Source organism: Acanthochromis polyacanthus, chromosome 9 (assembly GCF_021347895.1).
Source record: "Acanthochromis polyacanthus isolate Apoly-LR-REF ecotype Palm Island chromosome 9, KAUST_Apoly_ChrSc, whole genome shotgun sequence".
Taxonomy (NCBI): Eukaryota; Metazoa; Chordata; class Actinopteri; family Pomacentridae; genus Acanthochromis; species Acanthochromis polyacanthus.
In genome coordinates this window covers 20,384,126-20,398,106 of record NC_067121.1, presented here as the reverse complement: position 1 = coordinate 20,398,106, position 13,981 = coordinate 20,384,126, and the positions used below count along the sequence as shown (strand labels likewise).

Here is a 13,981-nt window from a genome sequence, read left to right as displayed (position 1 = left end):
CACAATTGAAGATTGGTTCTGAATACTAAAAATACCTAATTTATGAACTTTTCCATAGCTTGCAATTTCACATACTGGTAGAAATCAGATTTTAGGTGAGGATGTAATCTTCCTACAAGCACTTGTTTGTCTGGGTGGATGATAAGATAATATATTAGAAAGCATATTGAGCATCTACTAAAAAAATAATAATAAAACGGTTGAGCTGCATTTTTATTACCACAATAAATTCTGCCTTGATTAGTGCTTAGGAAAACGCTTGTACAGACTGTTGTTAGGTGTTTGAGACTATGAGGACATTTTCTGTTTGTATCCTGGTGTCTCTACTTTTTGTTGCATCACAGCTCTCTTCAGTTTATATACAGCTCATTGTAAAGCACATATTGCTGTGTAGATGTTATAATTCTATGCAGGATTTACTCTGAACTTTGCAGAGCGTCCTTTTCCTGAATCCCTCCCTGATCCTGGTGTAAGCCGGCAGCTTCATGTTTTTCGTCTCCATTAGAGAGTTCAAAGCTTTGATGAAAAGATGTGTAACTGAAGAGTGCAATTGTTAGTTCTAAGCTGGATTTCATTTTCTTAATCCCCTGTTTTAATGTGCTGTACTTCTTGTATGCCAATTGTTGTCATGCTCAGTTTTATAATCTTTTGTAACAATATAATGGAGTGCCTTCTTGGCCAGGTCTCCATCAAAGAAGAAATTTGAAACTCAAAGGATTTCTTGGTTAAATAAAGGTTAAATGAAAACATAGAATTTGTTTGGTTTGATTGTTCACCTTGATGTGTTTATTATATTCATTGGGATTTCAATGTTCCGCCTTTTACTTTGATAAAACAGGATACTGATGAGCTCAGTGAGGATCTGAACCAGTTTAAGGAGCACAGTATCCCCTGCTCACTGTTTTGGTGTAAGGACACACAAATTTACTGATTGGAGTTCATTTTCAACTGTCACGTCATCCCAATATGATGGCAGATGTTTTGAATCTGTTTAACTCTACACTATCTGCCCAGAACCAAACAGCAGACAGACAAACAGAGCAGCTATCTGGTGAACACAGTGGAGCATTTCACTGTGAAAGAGCCAGATATTTCCCTCAGGAGCTGCTACAGAACAAACTAGAGCTAAGAGGAGAGTGACTGTGTGGTCTAGCCAGAGAAGCCAGAAACGCAACTACAAATGGAGGATAGTAACTGTCTGCTGAGAGTCTAAAGAAACACTTTATCATTTAGTGTTGTGGGCAGCTTGTTGTGCTGCTGCCAAGTAACCAAAGAAATCTATTACTGCTGAATTAAGGTGATTTTGTACAGTCCTAAAAACAGAAATGGATTTTTCTTTTGTTCACTGCAGGTTTCTTTAACACACAGTTGTCTTCAGAGGTGATGTACTGAAATATGACTGGTGCACAGGATCAGAGATGAATCTGATTGAACACCAAGCTCAGTGACGAGGTGTAAAATCAGAAGGGCACACATCAGCGCTGTGGAATATTTGTGCTCTCCACAGGAAGGCAGTCTCTGACAGGGAGCGTGTAGTTAGATCATTGAGAAAGGGAATGAAAGAAATCATATCACAGCTACCACTCGAGGATTTTTGATCTATTGTTGTTTTGGATTTAGGGGGATGCACACTCAACAAAGATATAAATGCAACATTTTTGTTTTTGCTCCCATTTTTTATGAGATGAACTCAAAGATCTAAAACTTTTTCCACATACACAATATCACCATTTCTCTCAAATATTGTTCACAACAAATCTGTCTAAATCTGTGATAGTGAGCACTTCTCCTTTGCTGAGATAATCCATCCCACCTCACAGGTGTACCATATCAAGATGCTGATTAGACACCATGATTAGTGCACAGGTGTGCCTTAGACTGCCCACAATAAAAGGCCACTCTGAAAGGTGCAGTTTTGTTTTATTGGGGGGGGGGGGGGGGGGGGGGTCCACTCCTCTTCAATGGCTGTGCGGGAGGGGGGGGGTCCACTCCTCTTCAATGGCTGTGCGAAGTTGCTGGATATTGGTGGGAACTGGTACACGCTGTCGTATACACCGATCCAGAGCATCCCAAACATGCTCAATGGGTGACATGTCCAGTGAATATGCTGGCCATGCAAGAACTGGGACGTTTTCAGCTGCCGGGAAGGCAGAGCCTTGCAACATGGGGCTGTGCATTATCCTGCTGCAACATGAGGTGATGTTCTTGGATGTATGGCACAACAATGGGCCTCAGGATCTCGTCTTGGTATCTCTGTGCATTCAAAATGCCATCAATAAAATGCACCTGTGTTCTTCGTCCATAACAGACATCTGCCCATACCATAACCCCACCTCCACCATGGGCCACTCCATCCACAACATTGACATCAGAAAACCGCTCACCCACACGACGCCACACACGCTGTCTGCCATCTGCCCTGAACAGTGTAAACCGGGATTCATACGTGAAGAGAACACCTCCCGAACGGGCCAGACACCATAGAATGTGAGCATTTGCCTGCTCAAGTCGGTTACGACCAACTGGAGTCAGGTCGAGACCCCGATGAGGACGACGAGCATGCAGATGAGCTTCTCTGAGATGGTTTCTGACAGTTTGTGCAGAAATTCTTTGGTTATGCAAACCCATTGTTTCAGCAGCTGTCCGAGTGGCTGGTCTCAGACCATCTTGGAGGTGAACATGCTTGATGTGGAGGTCCTGGGCTGGTGTGGTTACACGTGGTCTGCAGTTGTGAGGCTGGTTAGGTGTGATAAAACTGCACCTTTCAGAGTGTCCTTTTATTGTGGGCAGTCTAAGGCACACCTGTGCACTAATCATGGTGTCTAATCAGCATCTTGATATGGCACACCTGTGAGGTGGGATGGATTATCTCAGCAAAGGAGAAGTGCTCACTATAACAGATTTAGACAGATTTGTGAACAATATTTGACAGAAATGTGATATTGTGTATGTGGACAAAAGTTTTAGATCTTTGAGTTCATCTCATAAAAAATGGGAGCAAAAACAAAAGTGTTGCGTTTATATTTTTGTTGAGTGTATTAGCAGAGGTGGGTTATAATGTAACTACATATCACTGTGTTTTCATCAGCACTTCATGTCTGCATGGGGACCAGGCCCTCTCGTGGAGCTGCCATGTTTCTACTCAAATTTTCACAAAATGATAATCCTGGCCAAAGACTTCACAGTAACAGTGTTAATGATCAATATATGACATTGTTATTATTATATATGATACTATTATATGTGTCAGCGTTAATGTTTACATATGTTATATAATATCTGAATTCAATAGACACACCCAAAATGGACAAACCTAACTCTAGCTCTAAGAGGACCTTTGGTATTTGAATGCTGAAGTCGCAGCCACCATAGGTTCTCCTCTGTGCGTGGTAAAGGAGCAGTATTGAATTAGCTGCAATCTGCCACCTCACGGATCGAGGTCAACAATATTACACACTCTGAATCCCAAAACACAGCAGTGAGCTTAAAAACTGTTGCGACTTTTTAAAAACTGCTAAAATTACATCATTTATTGGAGGAGAAAGCCTTTAAAAAGGAAAAAATCATTGGGTTTTTAATTTACCAGAAGTCCTTGGACTAATTGTTTGTGACATGTCATTTAATCAAAAAAGCATTAATTAAGTCGAAGCTTAAAAAGATGATGATACTTAAGCAAAACAGCTTTCCTCTGTATGTGTCATCTAAAGAATTATGTCACATTCTGTGAAAAAAAAGAAAAAGAAAATTGTGTTACTTAGCATGAGAATGAAGCCAATAGTTACTTAACTGCCACAAACAGTCACGTGACAAAAAATCAAGAAATTTCAGATGAACTGGGCTAATGTAAAATATCTATAGTACATGGAGTCACCATGTCTTTATTCTTCAATGAAGATAACATTAAATTATTACAAAATACAGTATAAAAATTGTTAACTTGGTAAATGACTATTTAAGCTGGAAACAGCTGATTTTTGATGGAATATCTCCATAGAGGTACAGAGGAACATTTCCAGCAACCATCACTCCTGTGTTCTAATGCTACATTGTGTTAGCTAATGGTACTGAAAGGCTAATTGATGATTATGCAACCTTTGTGCAATTATGTTAGCACATGAATAAAAGTGTTAGTTTTCATGGAAAACATTAAATTGTCTGGGTGACCCCAAACTTTGATTGGTAGTGTACGTATACTGTGTGTAAATAAAGTCACTAATAGACATGGCTTCGCTTTAACGGTCACAGGCTGCTGGAATACAGAGTCTAATTCTGACTTTAATAGTGCCTTTTAACCATATCTACATTCTACAAAGTGCTTAACGCAATATGTTCATGGTCATTCATCCATTTACTTACACAGCAATGGTGACAGAGCCACCATGCACGGTGCCATTGAGAGCGACTTGGTGTTTTCCTCATGGACTGCATGGAACTGTTGGCAATCAAATGACTAAACTTGTGTTAAGTAGAAACCCGCCCTACCACCTGAGTCAATCTTGCCCCCAATGTATTTATAGCAGCCCATTCTTCACAGTCTGCAGTGCATGTTGTTTTGCTCCTCTTTGTCTCCTCACAGTCCCAGGCTGACTGAGGCTTGTACATCCTTCTGATTTGTTTAAGTCATCCTTTTGTTGAATCAGCTGTCAGCCATGACACATCTCGACAGCTGTTCTTTTTGAAGTTGAAACTACTTTCATTTTTAAATCGAAACTGGATATAAAAGCAACAATAGCTCTTTTGAGAATAAAGCTCTCTTGAAATCCTGAACTGTTTTTTTTTTAAACCTCCTTCAGAATTATAAAGATGGATTTTTCTATGAAACACAGCTGAGTTGGCTGGCTGCTCTTGTGGAGGGACACATGTAATAAAAGCACAGAACGCCACCACTGTGAACAAAAATACCAAATTAAAATTATTGATGAGCAAATGTGACATTTCTGTAGGAAACAAAACAGGACAGGTCTTCTATATGAAGGTATACTATGACTGTGAAGGATTAAACGATATGAATTGTGTTTTTACCTGCTGCAGAAAGGCGACAAATTTGCACATGAAGTTGCCAAAGATCCACCCAGGGAGGGGGTAGAGGGTGGCAGTGAAGGGGACGCAGCACACTAGGAAGATGATGTCAGTGGCAGCTAGGTTAGCTGCAGAGAGAGAAACAGACAGACAGTAAAGGATATGTGATGTCAGTATGAAGCAGCGTTTGGTAGATACGCTGTCTAAGGTGGTGTGAGGCAAATGTCACATGGATTCTCTGGTAATTCTGGAGAAAACAGGCTTATCTACATTTTTTTCTGATTAGAGGCAGCCTGATTGGGGGAATTCTTTCAACTGTCGGAAAGAAAATTACATTTGCAGTAGAACTGTATTGATTAGTCCATTAGTTTTCAACTGGTACATTAATCACCAACTACTTTGATAATGGATTTACTGGTCTGATTAAAAATGTTTTTAATTCTGTTTGACTCCACTTCCTGAAATTTGAATATTATTTGGTATTTTTACTCCTCTATGACCTATGAAAACTGAATGTTTGTGCAGATAACAAGACATCTAAGGATGTTATTTTGACCTTGAGAAACAGAGATCAACATTTACTTTTTTGATAATTAACAGATCTAACAACTCATTGCTAAGTTATAATATGAACAGATAAACTGACAGTGAAAGTAATCATTAGTTTCTGCATGTTATACATGAAGCAATCGATTGATTAAGGGTTAGTTGACAAAACATTAATCTGCAAACCTTTTATCATTTATTGTCAAGTTATTAAATAGTTATTATGTTATATTTCAGGGCTGCACAGTGACTTGGTGGTTAGCACTTTCGCCTTGCAGCTAGAAGATCCCCTGTTCGTGTCCCGGCCTGGACCTGGGATCTTTCTGCGTAGAGTTTGCATGTTCTCCCTGTGCATGCGTGGGTTTTCTCCAGGTTCTCAGGCTTCCTCCCGCAGTCCAGAAATACGCTGAGGTTAATTGGTGACTCGAATTTGTCTGTAGGTGTGAATGTGAGTGTGATTGTTTGTGTGTATATGTAGCCCTGTGACAGACTGGTGACCTGTCCAGGGTGTCTCCTGTCTTCACCCTAAATCAGCTGGGATAGGCTCCAACCCCCCTGTGATCCTAATGAGGATTAAATATTGTATAGATAATGGCTGGATGGCTGGATGGATGAGTGTTATATTTCAGTAAAATATGTAAAGTTCTCTGGGTATAGCCTCTTACTATTCTCAGATATTATCCTGAATGTCCTATTCTGCAGACACAATGAGACATTTGAATATGTAAGCTTGAGTTCTGGGAAACTGGAATGGGTTTTTAAGCCAGCATTTTATGGACCATGGTAGAAAAAAAACGGACAGAATACTTGACAATGAAGGCAATTGTTACTGTTGCTGCGGTCCTAAATCACTTCCAAAAGGTACATTAAATTATTTAGAGGTTGGGACTGAGTGCTAATTGTTCTCATGATCACATGGACCTCATCTTTAAACCAACAAACAGTGGTGTGGATAAACCAGGGATCAGTTCTGCATTGCTTCATGAATCATTCTTTCCTGGGATAAATCGTAAGCCAATGTTTCCTGGTGTGCCACAGATGTGAAAATAAACCCTGTGTTTTGATGGATTCAGTTTAAATATTTGACAACAAAGTCCTGACAAGGTTTGATATCAGTTATCATCAACCACCAGGAGCTGACATAACAACATGCAACATCTGCACAAACCACTACAATCCTGTACAATTTCCAGCCATTGTTTTGAGTCCAATTCGTTGCTTTTCTGCTTTTGTGTCTGCCTCAGGATTTTTTCTCGTTTTGTTTTGAGACTCTAAAAGCTTAAATAACATAAACCCAGGGCATCTGATGTGAAATACAGAGAGATCGTATCAGAATGAGAATGTGTTTGCCTGATGAAGGTGATGAGCTGTCGGAGCTTTTAAAAAAATCAAGTACAAACTGTTGATTGACTGCCAGCAGGTCTTACTCTACACCTACACAAACAGCCTCATAAAAATACACAAGAAGTGCTTAAACTTGACACTGGGAACACAATATTCTCGTAGAAAAGCACATAATAGCACACATTTACATTCAGATAGCACACCGAGCAGAGGTTGAAGTGATAACCTTGACGGTCTGGTTTCTCCATTTAATCCATCATTCTGACAAACACACCACACAATATTTCCCATTTGTTTTACTGGAGGATCTAATCACATTACAGTTGGTGGACCGTTATGTTGGAGGGTTAGGCAGATGGTGCAGGCGTTAATCAAATGTTGCTGAATATTAAACTGTTGCACTGCTGCGGCCTTGGGATCTGTTATCCAAGATCAAATTCATGTCACATCCACTGTGCGCTGTATGCAAACACTGACACAGATAGTTTCTGCTGGAAATCACAGAGCTGCACGGCGCAGTTGCACAACAAACAAGCTCATTTCTTCGCACGTATTTGTGTGACTTTCTTTTTTTTTTTTTTTACTGTATTTCTTTGTTTTGTTTTGTTTGTTTGTGTTCTGTAGATTTCACCTCAATCAATCAGTCACCTTTGCAGTTCTCTTCAAGTGACAGCTGACGTCAGAGCTCTTCTAGACAGGCTGTAACTGACCATAACTACCCAGTTTTCAAGTTAGCGTGCCCTGAATACCAAAGGAAATGTGATATGAGCGTGACTGATGTACTCCCTTCATTTCTATCGTTCTTTGAGATCTTTTGAAAATTAATTGAATCCTCCAGATAATATATGTCAGCATGATTCCATCTATATTCACTTGTAACATTTGGAAAAGGAAAAAGGAAAGGTTGATGCATCTATCAAAACAAAACTCTGCAATGAAACACAGCCAGTGATTATATTTTTGATGAACATGAAGCATGTGACTTAAATATTGCTGAAGCTTGGGCTCCTTCTTTCTGCCTACTGGTTGCTTTAATACCATGAGTCCCCTGATATGATCAGCAGGGATGATAAACCTTTGCAAATAAGCACAGAACAAGGGAAGCATATTTTAAACCTCTTGAGGGATGAAAATTGCTTGTTTGGACAAATTAATAATTCCAAATTGTATGCAACAAGGATCTCAAACACCCCCAGGAGAGGAATTATATGTGGATTGTTTCTACTAAGGTGTCATGCCTTAGAAACAATTAGTTGTGATTGAGCTTCGAACACCTAGAGGTGTTTTAATCTCTTTTTTTATACACAAGCAGTGCATGAAGAAATCTGAGCAGAAATGATGAAAAGCCTGAAAAGCTCATGCTGGTGGTTGAGGCAGAAGAACTTATGCACTAATAAAAATAGAGCTTAAATAACTGCAGCAGATATAGAATGAAACATACTGCCTGTTCAAAATAAAGTCGCCACCTTACTTCAACTAAACAAAGAGGTAAGAGCCTTCCATTGGATAATTACTGCAGTGTTAATTATTGTATCAGCTGCAACAACTTACTTAACCCTAGCTGATGCAGTGAGAAGCTCCTCATTTCTTAAACAATCATATTAGAAGACATATCTTGTGGTCATGGAAAGGATGTTAATCTGTTTTAGAAGGGCCATTTGGCCTGCAACAAGCAAAGAAAACAACTATGGAGATTTCTGAAACTACTGAAATCAGGTTAAGAACCGTCCAACGCATTATTAAAACCTGAAAGAAAGTGGTGAATCATCATCTTCGAGGAACAAATGTGGCTGGAACAAACTCTTAGATGATCGTAGGAAATCAACAGTAGAACCATGACTTTGTTTAATAAGCGAACGTAAGATCATTTCCACACGCACAACGCAAAGGGAACACAAAGGATTGGGACTAAACAGCTGTGTAGCTCTAAGAAAACCACTGATCAGTGAGGCTAATCAGAATAAAAAAGGCTTCAGTTTGCTAGGGAGCATAAAGATTGGACTCTGGAGCAATGAAAGAAGGTCATGTGATTTGATGAGTCCAGATTTACCCTGTTCCAAAGTGATGAGCGCATCAGGGTGAGAGGCAGATGAAGTGATGCACTTATCATGACTAGTGCTTACAAGCCTGTGAGGGATTATGATCTGAGGTTGGTCAGGTTCAGCAATGTTATGTTTCCAAAGAATGAGGTCAGCTGACTACCTGACTATACAGAATGACCAGGTCTTTCTGTTGCTTGAGTTTATCTTCCCTGATGGCATGGACATGTTCCAAGATGATGTTGCCAGGATCCATGGGGCTCACATTGAGAATGAGTGGATCAGGGAGCATGAGACGTCATTTTCACACATGGTTTGACCTCCACAGAGTCCAGACCTCAGCCCCACTGAGAATCTTTGGGGTGTTCTGGAGAAGACTTTGCTCAGCCGTCCAACTCTCCCACCATCAATATAAGATCTTGGTAGAAAATTTATGAAACTGGACAGAAATAAATGCCATGACTTTGCAGAAGCTTATTGAAATGATGCCACAGGGAATTTGTGTCATTCTCAGAACTAAAGAAGGTCCAATGAAATATTACAGTGTGCAATTTTTTTTGACATGCAGTGTATAACACACATGAAACATTTAAAATTCATTAAAGTAAAACACCGCAGCAGACAACAACATCAAGTGTATCTTGATCAATGAGGAGACTATAACTGTCCTTGAATTTAAACATGAAACAAAAATAAATGCCGCTTTATCAGTGTCACATTATCTACAATTGTCTGTTTGATGCTGGAAAAACGCTCTTTTCCCCTTAAGCTGCAGTCAGTTCCAGCCATTTTCAGTACAAAAAAATCGCTAATATTCTATTTGTAAATAAAAATATGACGAGAAATACAGGGAATATTGGATGTGCATCGCGAGGTGCATTTCCTTGAAAACGACCTATTCGTGGATTATATACCGACTTCAAGACATGTTTTGGACAAAATATGTTACTGGCTTGTTTCGTCTGGATGTCTAAGGTTGGATTATGGCCGTTTTTTGTGGAATATTTTCATCTGTGTGTAATAATGAACCCGGAAATGTGAGCCGCGCTGTGTACGTTGAAGCCGTGTACAGAGAAAGGATGGATAGATATTCGTTGTTTGTCGGACAAATGTGGTTATATTACCCGCTGTGGTAATCACATCTGAAAGTGGTTTATACCGGCGGATTCATGAGAATCTAAGTTTTCCATCAGCGTATAGTGTTTGTATAATCGCGTTAGCAGTTTAAGACATTTAGCAAATTGCTTATGCAGATCTCAAAGTGTACCGCGGGTGGGACACTGAAGTGCAACTGAAGCGCAACGGGTTCATGACATCGTTCCTACTTCTTCAGGAGTTGTTGGCTTTTGGGCTGCACAATATATGGATTCAGCACAGACATGTGCATGCAACAGTCACAGTGTAAGGTAACGTAAATTAATTACATAAATATTACATCATGCTGCTATTTTAGTGCTTCATGGCACAATAAATAAACAAAATATAAAACCTTCATGGTCTTCATTTTACATGACCAATCTTCAGGAAAGGATTTAAGGATTCTTCGATATACTGATTTTTTTTTCTTTTCTTCATAACTTTATACACAAGGCACAGTTTGCTGACTGTGCACAGCCAAGTGAGGGAGGAACAGGAGCGAAACACTCAAAATGAAGATGTGATTGCAAAAAGAAATCAGTTGCATGGAAATACACTGAAAATTTCCCCGCTGTGGGATCAGTAAAGGTTTGATCTATCTAATCTATCTATATTTCAGCAACAGAGAGAATGGCTCTGACCCCAAGCAGGGACTCTGCTGCAGAGTCTAGCAATTGTTGCCACCACACAAGGCAACATGATGACATTGTTTGACCATTTAAATCAGCACCACAGAGCTCCGTGTGACGAGTGCAAAGTCAGATCTGAATGCAGTTCAAAGCAAACAAAACAAAACAAAACATTTTAGTTGTCTTTGCCAGTTTTACACCATAAGAGAGAGGTTCATAAGGGCTTCCGTCAGCTTTTTTCTAAATACTGGATTTTTTAAATTTTGAATTCAGATGCATCCCACTACACAATTCCACTAATCATTCTGGGAACATAACATAAAAAATTAAATATTCCAGCATAATTTTATCCAATATCGAGCAGCCATACATCACTTTAATACATATAAAAGGGAGCAACATACAAGACTAAGTCAGGATTACAATAAAATACTTTTGTTGTTGTTGCTGGTAAAGGGAATTCATTTTCTTTTTGTCAATATTTTAAAAGTCGAATTAAAATTTGTACAAATTTTGAATGGAAATCACAGTTTTGTCATATCTTTCCATGCTGAATATTTCAGTTCTGAAATCAAACAACGTGAGATAAAACTAACAAATGTGGTGTTACTCACGCTTTTATAGATTGTTTTACTATTATATGAATCCCCTGAGCATGATAGGCGAATGACTGCAAACAAGTGAAACATACTGTCCATTGAAAATTGCTTGCCTGCACAAACTATTCATTTGAAATTGTACACAGCGGGGGTTCCACAACCCTCTCTGCAGGTGATTGCTCTACCTGTTTAATCAGACATCTGAACAACGTGTTGCAATTCAGGATGTACCTGAACACCGTTCTATCTCTCTGATGGTAAAAGTGAAGCCTGTGATCAATACAGACATTCTTCCATGTTGCTGTGTACTAATTGGCAGATTTCAGCGAAATTGCCCAGAGCTTCGTTGTGAGCCCCTTGTGGGTCTTTTGAGCACACCACTGGTATGCAATTCACTGTGAAACAGATGAAAGCGGCATGAAACAGTTAAGAGACATATTTGAAGTTTAAGTTCATGATGCTGTATGCCCTTCATTTCACCCCACTAATCTCCACATGTGCTCTGTTTCAGTCAGTTTTTTGCCCTTGATCTGTGTCAATTTCTCTTTCACAAAGTGCAAATGTGTATATAGGTAGTACTTGCTCACCTATGTAGAAGTTGGTTGCTGTCCTCATCTGCCTGTGTTTGGAAATGACATAAATAACCAGAGAGTTGCCCACTAGTCCGACCAGCATGATAAGGGAGAAGAACAGAGGGACCAGCCAGGCGTCTGTGAGGAAAGGATGCTGATCTCCCTCCTCCTCCTCATCGTCCCCATGTCTTCCCAGGGAGAAGTTTGCCTCGGATCTGTTGATCCAGGCATGCTCGGTGGAGTTCCACAGCTCCTCGGAGGGGTACATCGTGAGAGAGCGGGAGGGATGTTTATGAGTGAGGTGAGAGAATAAGTGAGAGGAGCAGGTTGTGTGAGGAAGAGATGTGTAAGAGTGTGCAGTTTGTATGCAGTGAGTGCCGTCTGCACTCAGGCAAAGGTAAGGGGCGGAAAATGACTTGGAATGGAGAAAGCAGTAAAGTAAATATGGGGAAAGAGGGAAAAATATCAAGAAAGATGGGCTGAAACAAGTGGAAAGTCAGAGGGGGTGGGGTGCAGGATAGGATGAAATTGCAGAAGGAAAGCTGGTTAATGTGAAAAAAAGAAACTGAAGAGTGAAAGAGATCAGTTAGATAAACAGGGAAAAGTAGCAAGGTGTATTAAAAATGGTCAATAGTAGGAATATGGACAGAAATCCTAAATCCCATGTGCTCGTGTGAAAAGGAAACAGAAGGACAGAGGAAGAATGAGAGAGAAGAAAGTGCTTCTTTTCTTTAGAGTAGAGACTCCTCAGCTGCCACCACGTTACTCCTCCGAGCTCTAAAGCATGCTGTGTTTCTGACTTGTGAGATAAGCATCCAGTCAGTCCTGGGGATGTGTTGAGAACGAGCTGAGTGTATGCTGAGTGAGTGAGAGGCAGATAAAATCCTCTATGAGCTTGGTCATCAAATGGCCACAGATGATCAATCCACCGTACTTGTAGCTTCCTCTCCTTTTGATGAGTTCGTTTTCATTTATTTTTGTTCCAGTGCTGCTCCTCGTAGTGAGATTCCAGCTGTTATTTCTAGTCTGTCTCACAACCTTCCATTCAGGGCTTTTGCTTTAGAGGAGGAAAGAGTAACTTCATTCAGACAAGACGGCGATTAGCGTAGGAGTCAATATTTGCTCTACAGCCTTGACAAAACTGTGCCTGACAAAATGCTTTGCATTAAAAAAAGGAGAAGACCTCGAGCACCATCCGCTGCTCATCTTCCGAACGGAGCTGAGCAGAATATAATTTGTGTTTCAGCAGGGACAGCACAGAGCAGAGCGAAGGAGATGCTGGCGGCTTTATACTATGAGCGAGAGCAAAAACACACAGACGCAGTGGAGAGAGGAGGCGCATACACACAGTGAGTCTGAATGCATGTGGGCTACTGTATGACTTTGAGATAAATAACTGATGTCAGGGTCTCCTAGCAACATTGCCCCTCAATCTATGTTTTAAATGGCAAATAAATAAATAAATAAAAATGACTCCAACCCCTTCATCTCATTCAGTTCTACATGGAATTACAGTGACATAACTTTGTAGCCAGCAGAAATAACACACCTCAACAAAGAAGCAGTGGTGAGACTCAGTGGCTACATTGTCAAGAGGAGGAAGGGGGAAAAGTTATTTTTAAACTACATGTAATCATAAATAGCAGTATTACAGATTTACTTTGCACCAAATATACATTTAAATTAATTTCAAACAGTGTTATTGATCAATAATATTTTTGCTGGATGCTTATTGCACCATTTATGGTCAAAATATTGTACTAATCACAGCAAGACAGAACAGAAAGAGGAATTTTCCAGTAAAGACAGTAAATACAATCTACAAAGAATTAAGCTACAGATGCGCAAGCAAAAGCTAGCTTCATAGTCCATAACATTTCCCTGTCTTAAAGTGGCATATTTCATACAATGGGTATGAGATTGTTAACATTTTTTCTTTATAAGCATTAATAAAAGTAATATGACAGCTAGTGATAATGCTGTTCAAATGAAAATTGTAAAGATAGAGACTTTTCCAAAGCAAACGCCAAGTTGCAAGGGAATCAACTATTTACTGACAGCGCCCTCTATAATTATTGGCACCCCTGGTTAAGATG

The 13,981-nt window shown here is 39.8% G+C and overlaps 1 protein-coding gene across 1 annotated transcript in view; it reads right to left on the bottom strand.

The window, feature by feature from the left end:
• Window positions 1-13,189, bottom strand: part of kiss1ra (KISS1 receptor a) — a 34,571-nt gene extending 21,382 nt beyond the window's left edge. The window contains exons 1-2 of the mRNA XM_022191163.2: window positions 11,901-13,189; window positions 5,023-5,147 (exon numbers count right to left, since the gene is read on the bottom strand). Of these exons, the coding sequence (XP_022046855.2) occupies window positions 5,023-5,147; window positions 11,901-12,153 (378 nt within the window). The 5' untranslated portion in view covers window positions 12,154-13,189. The remainder of the gene's footprint in view (window positions 1-5,022; window positions 5,148-11,900) is intronic.
• Between the last annotated feature and the right edge of the window lie 792 nt (window positions 13,190-13,981).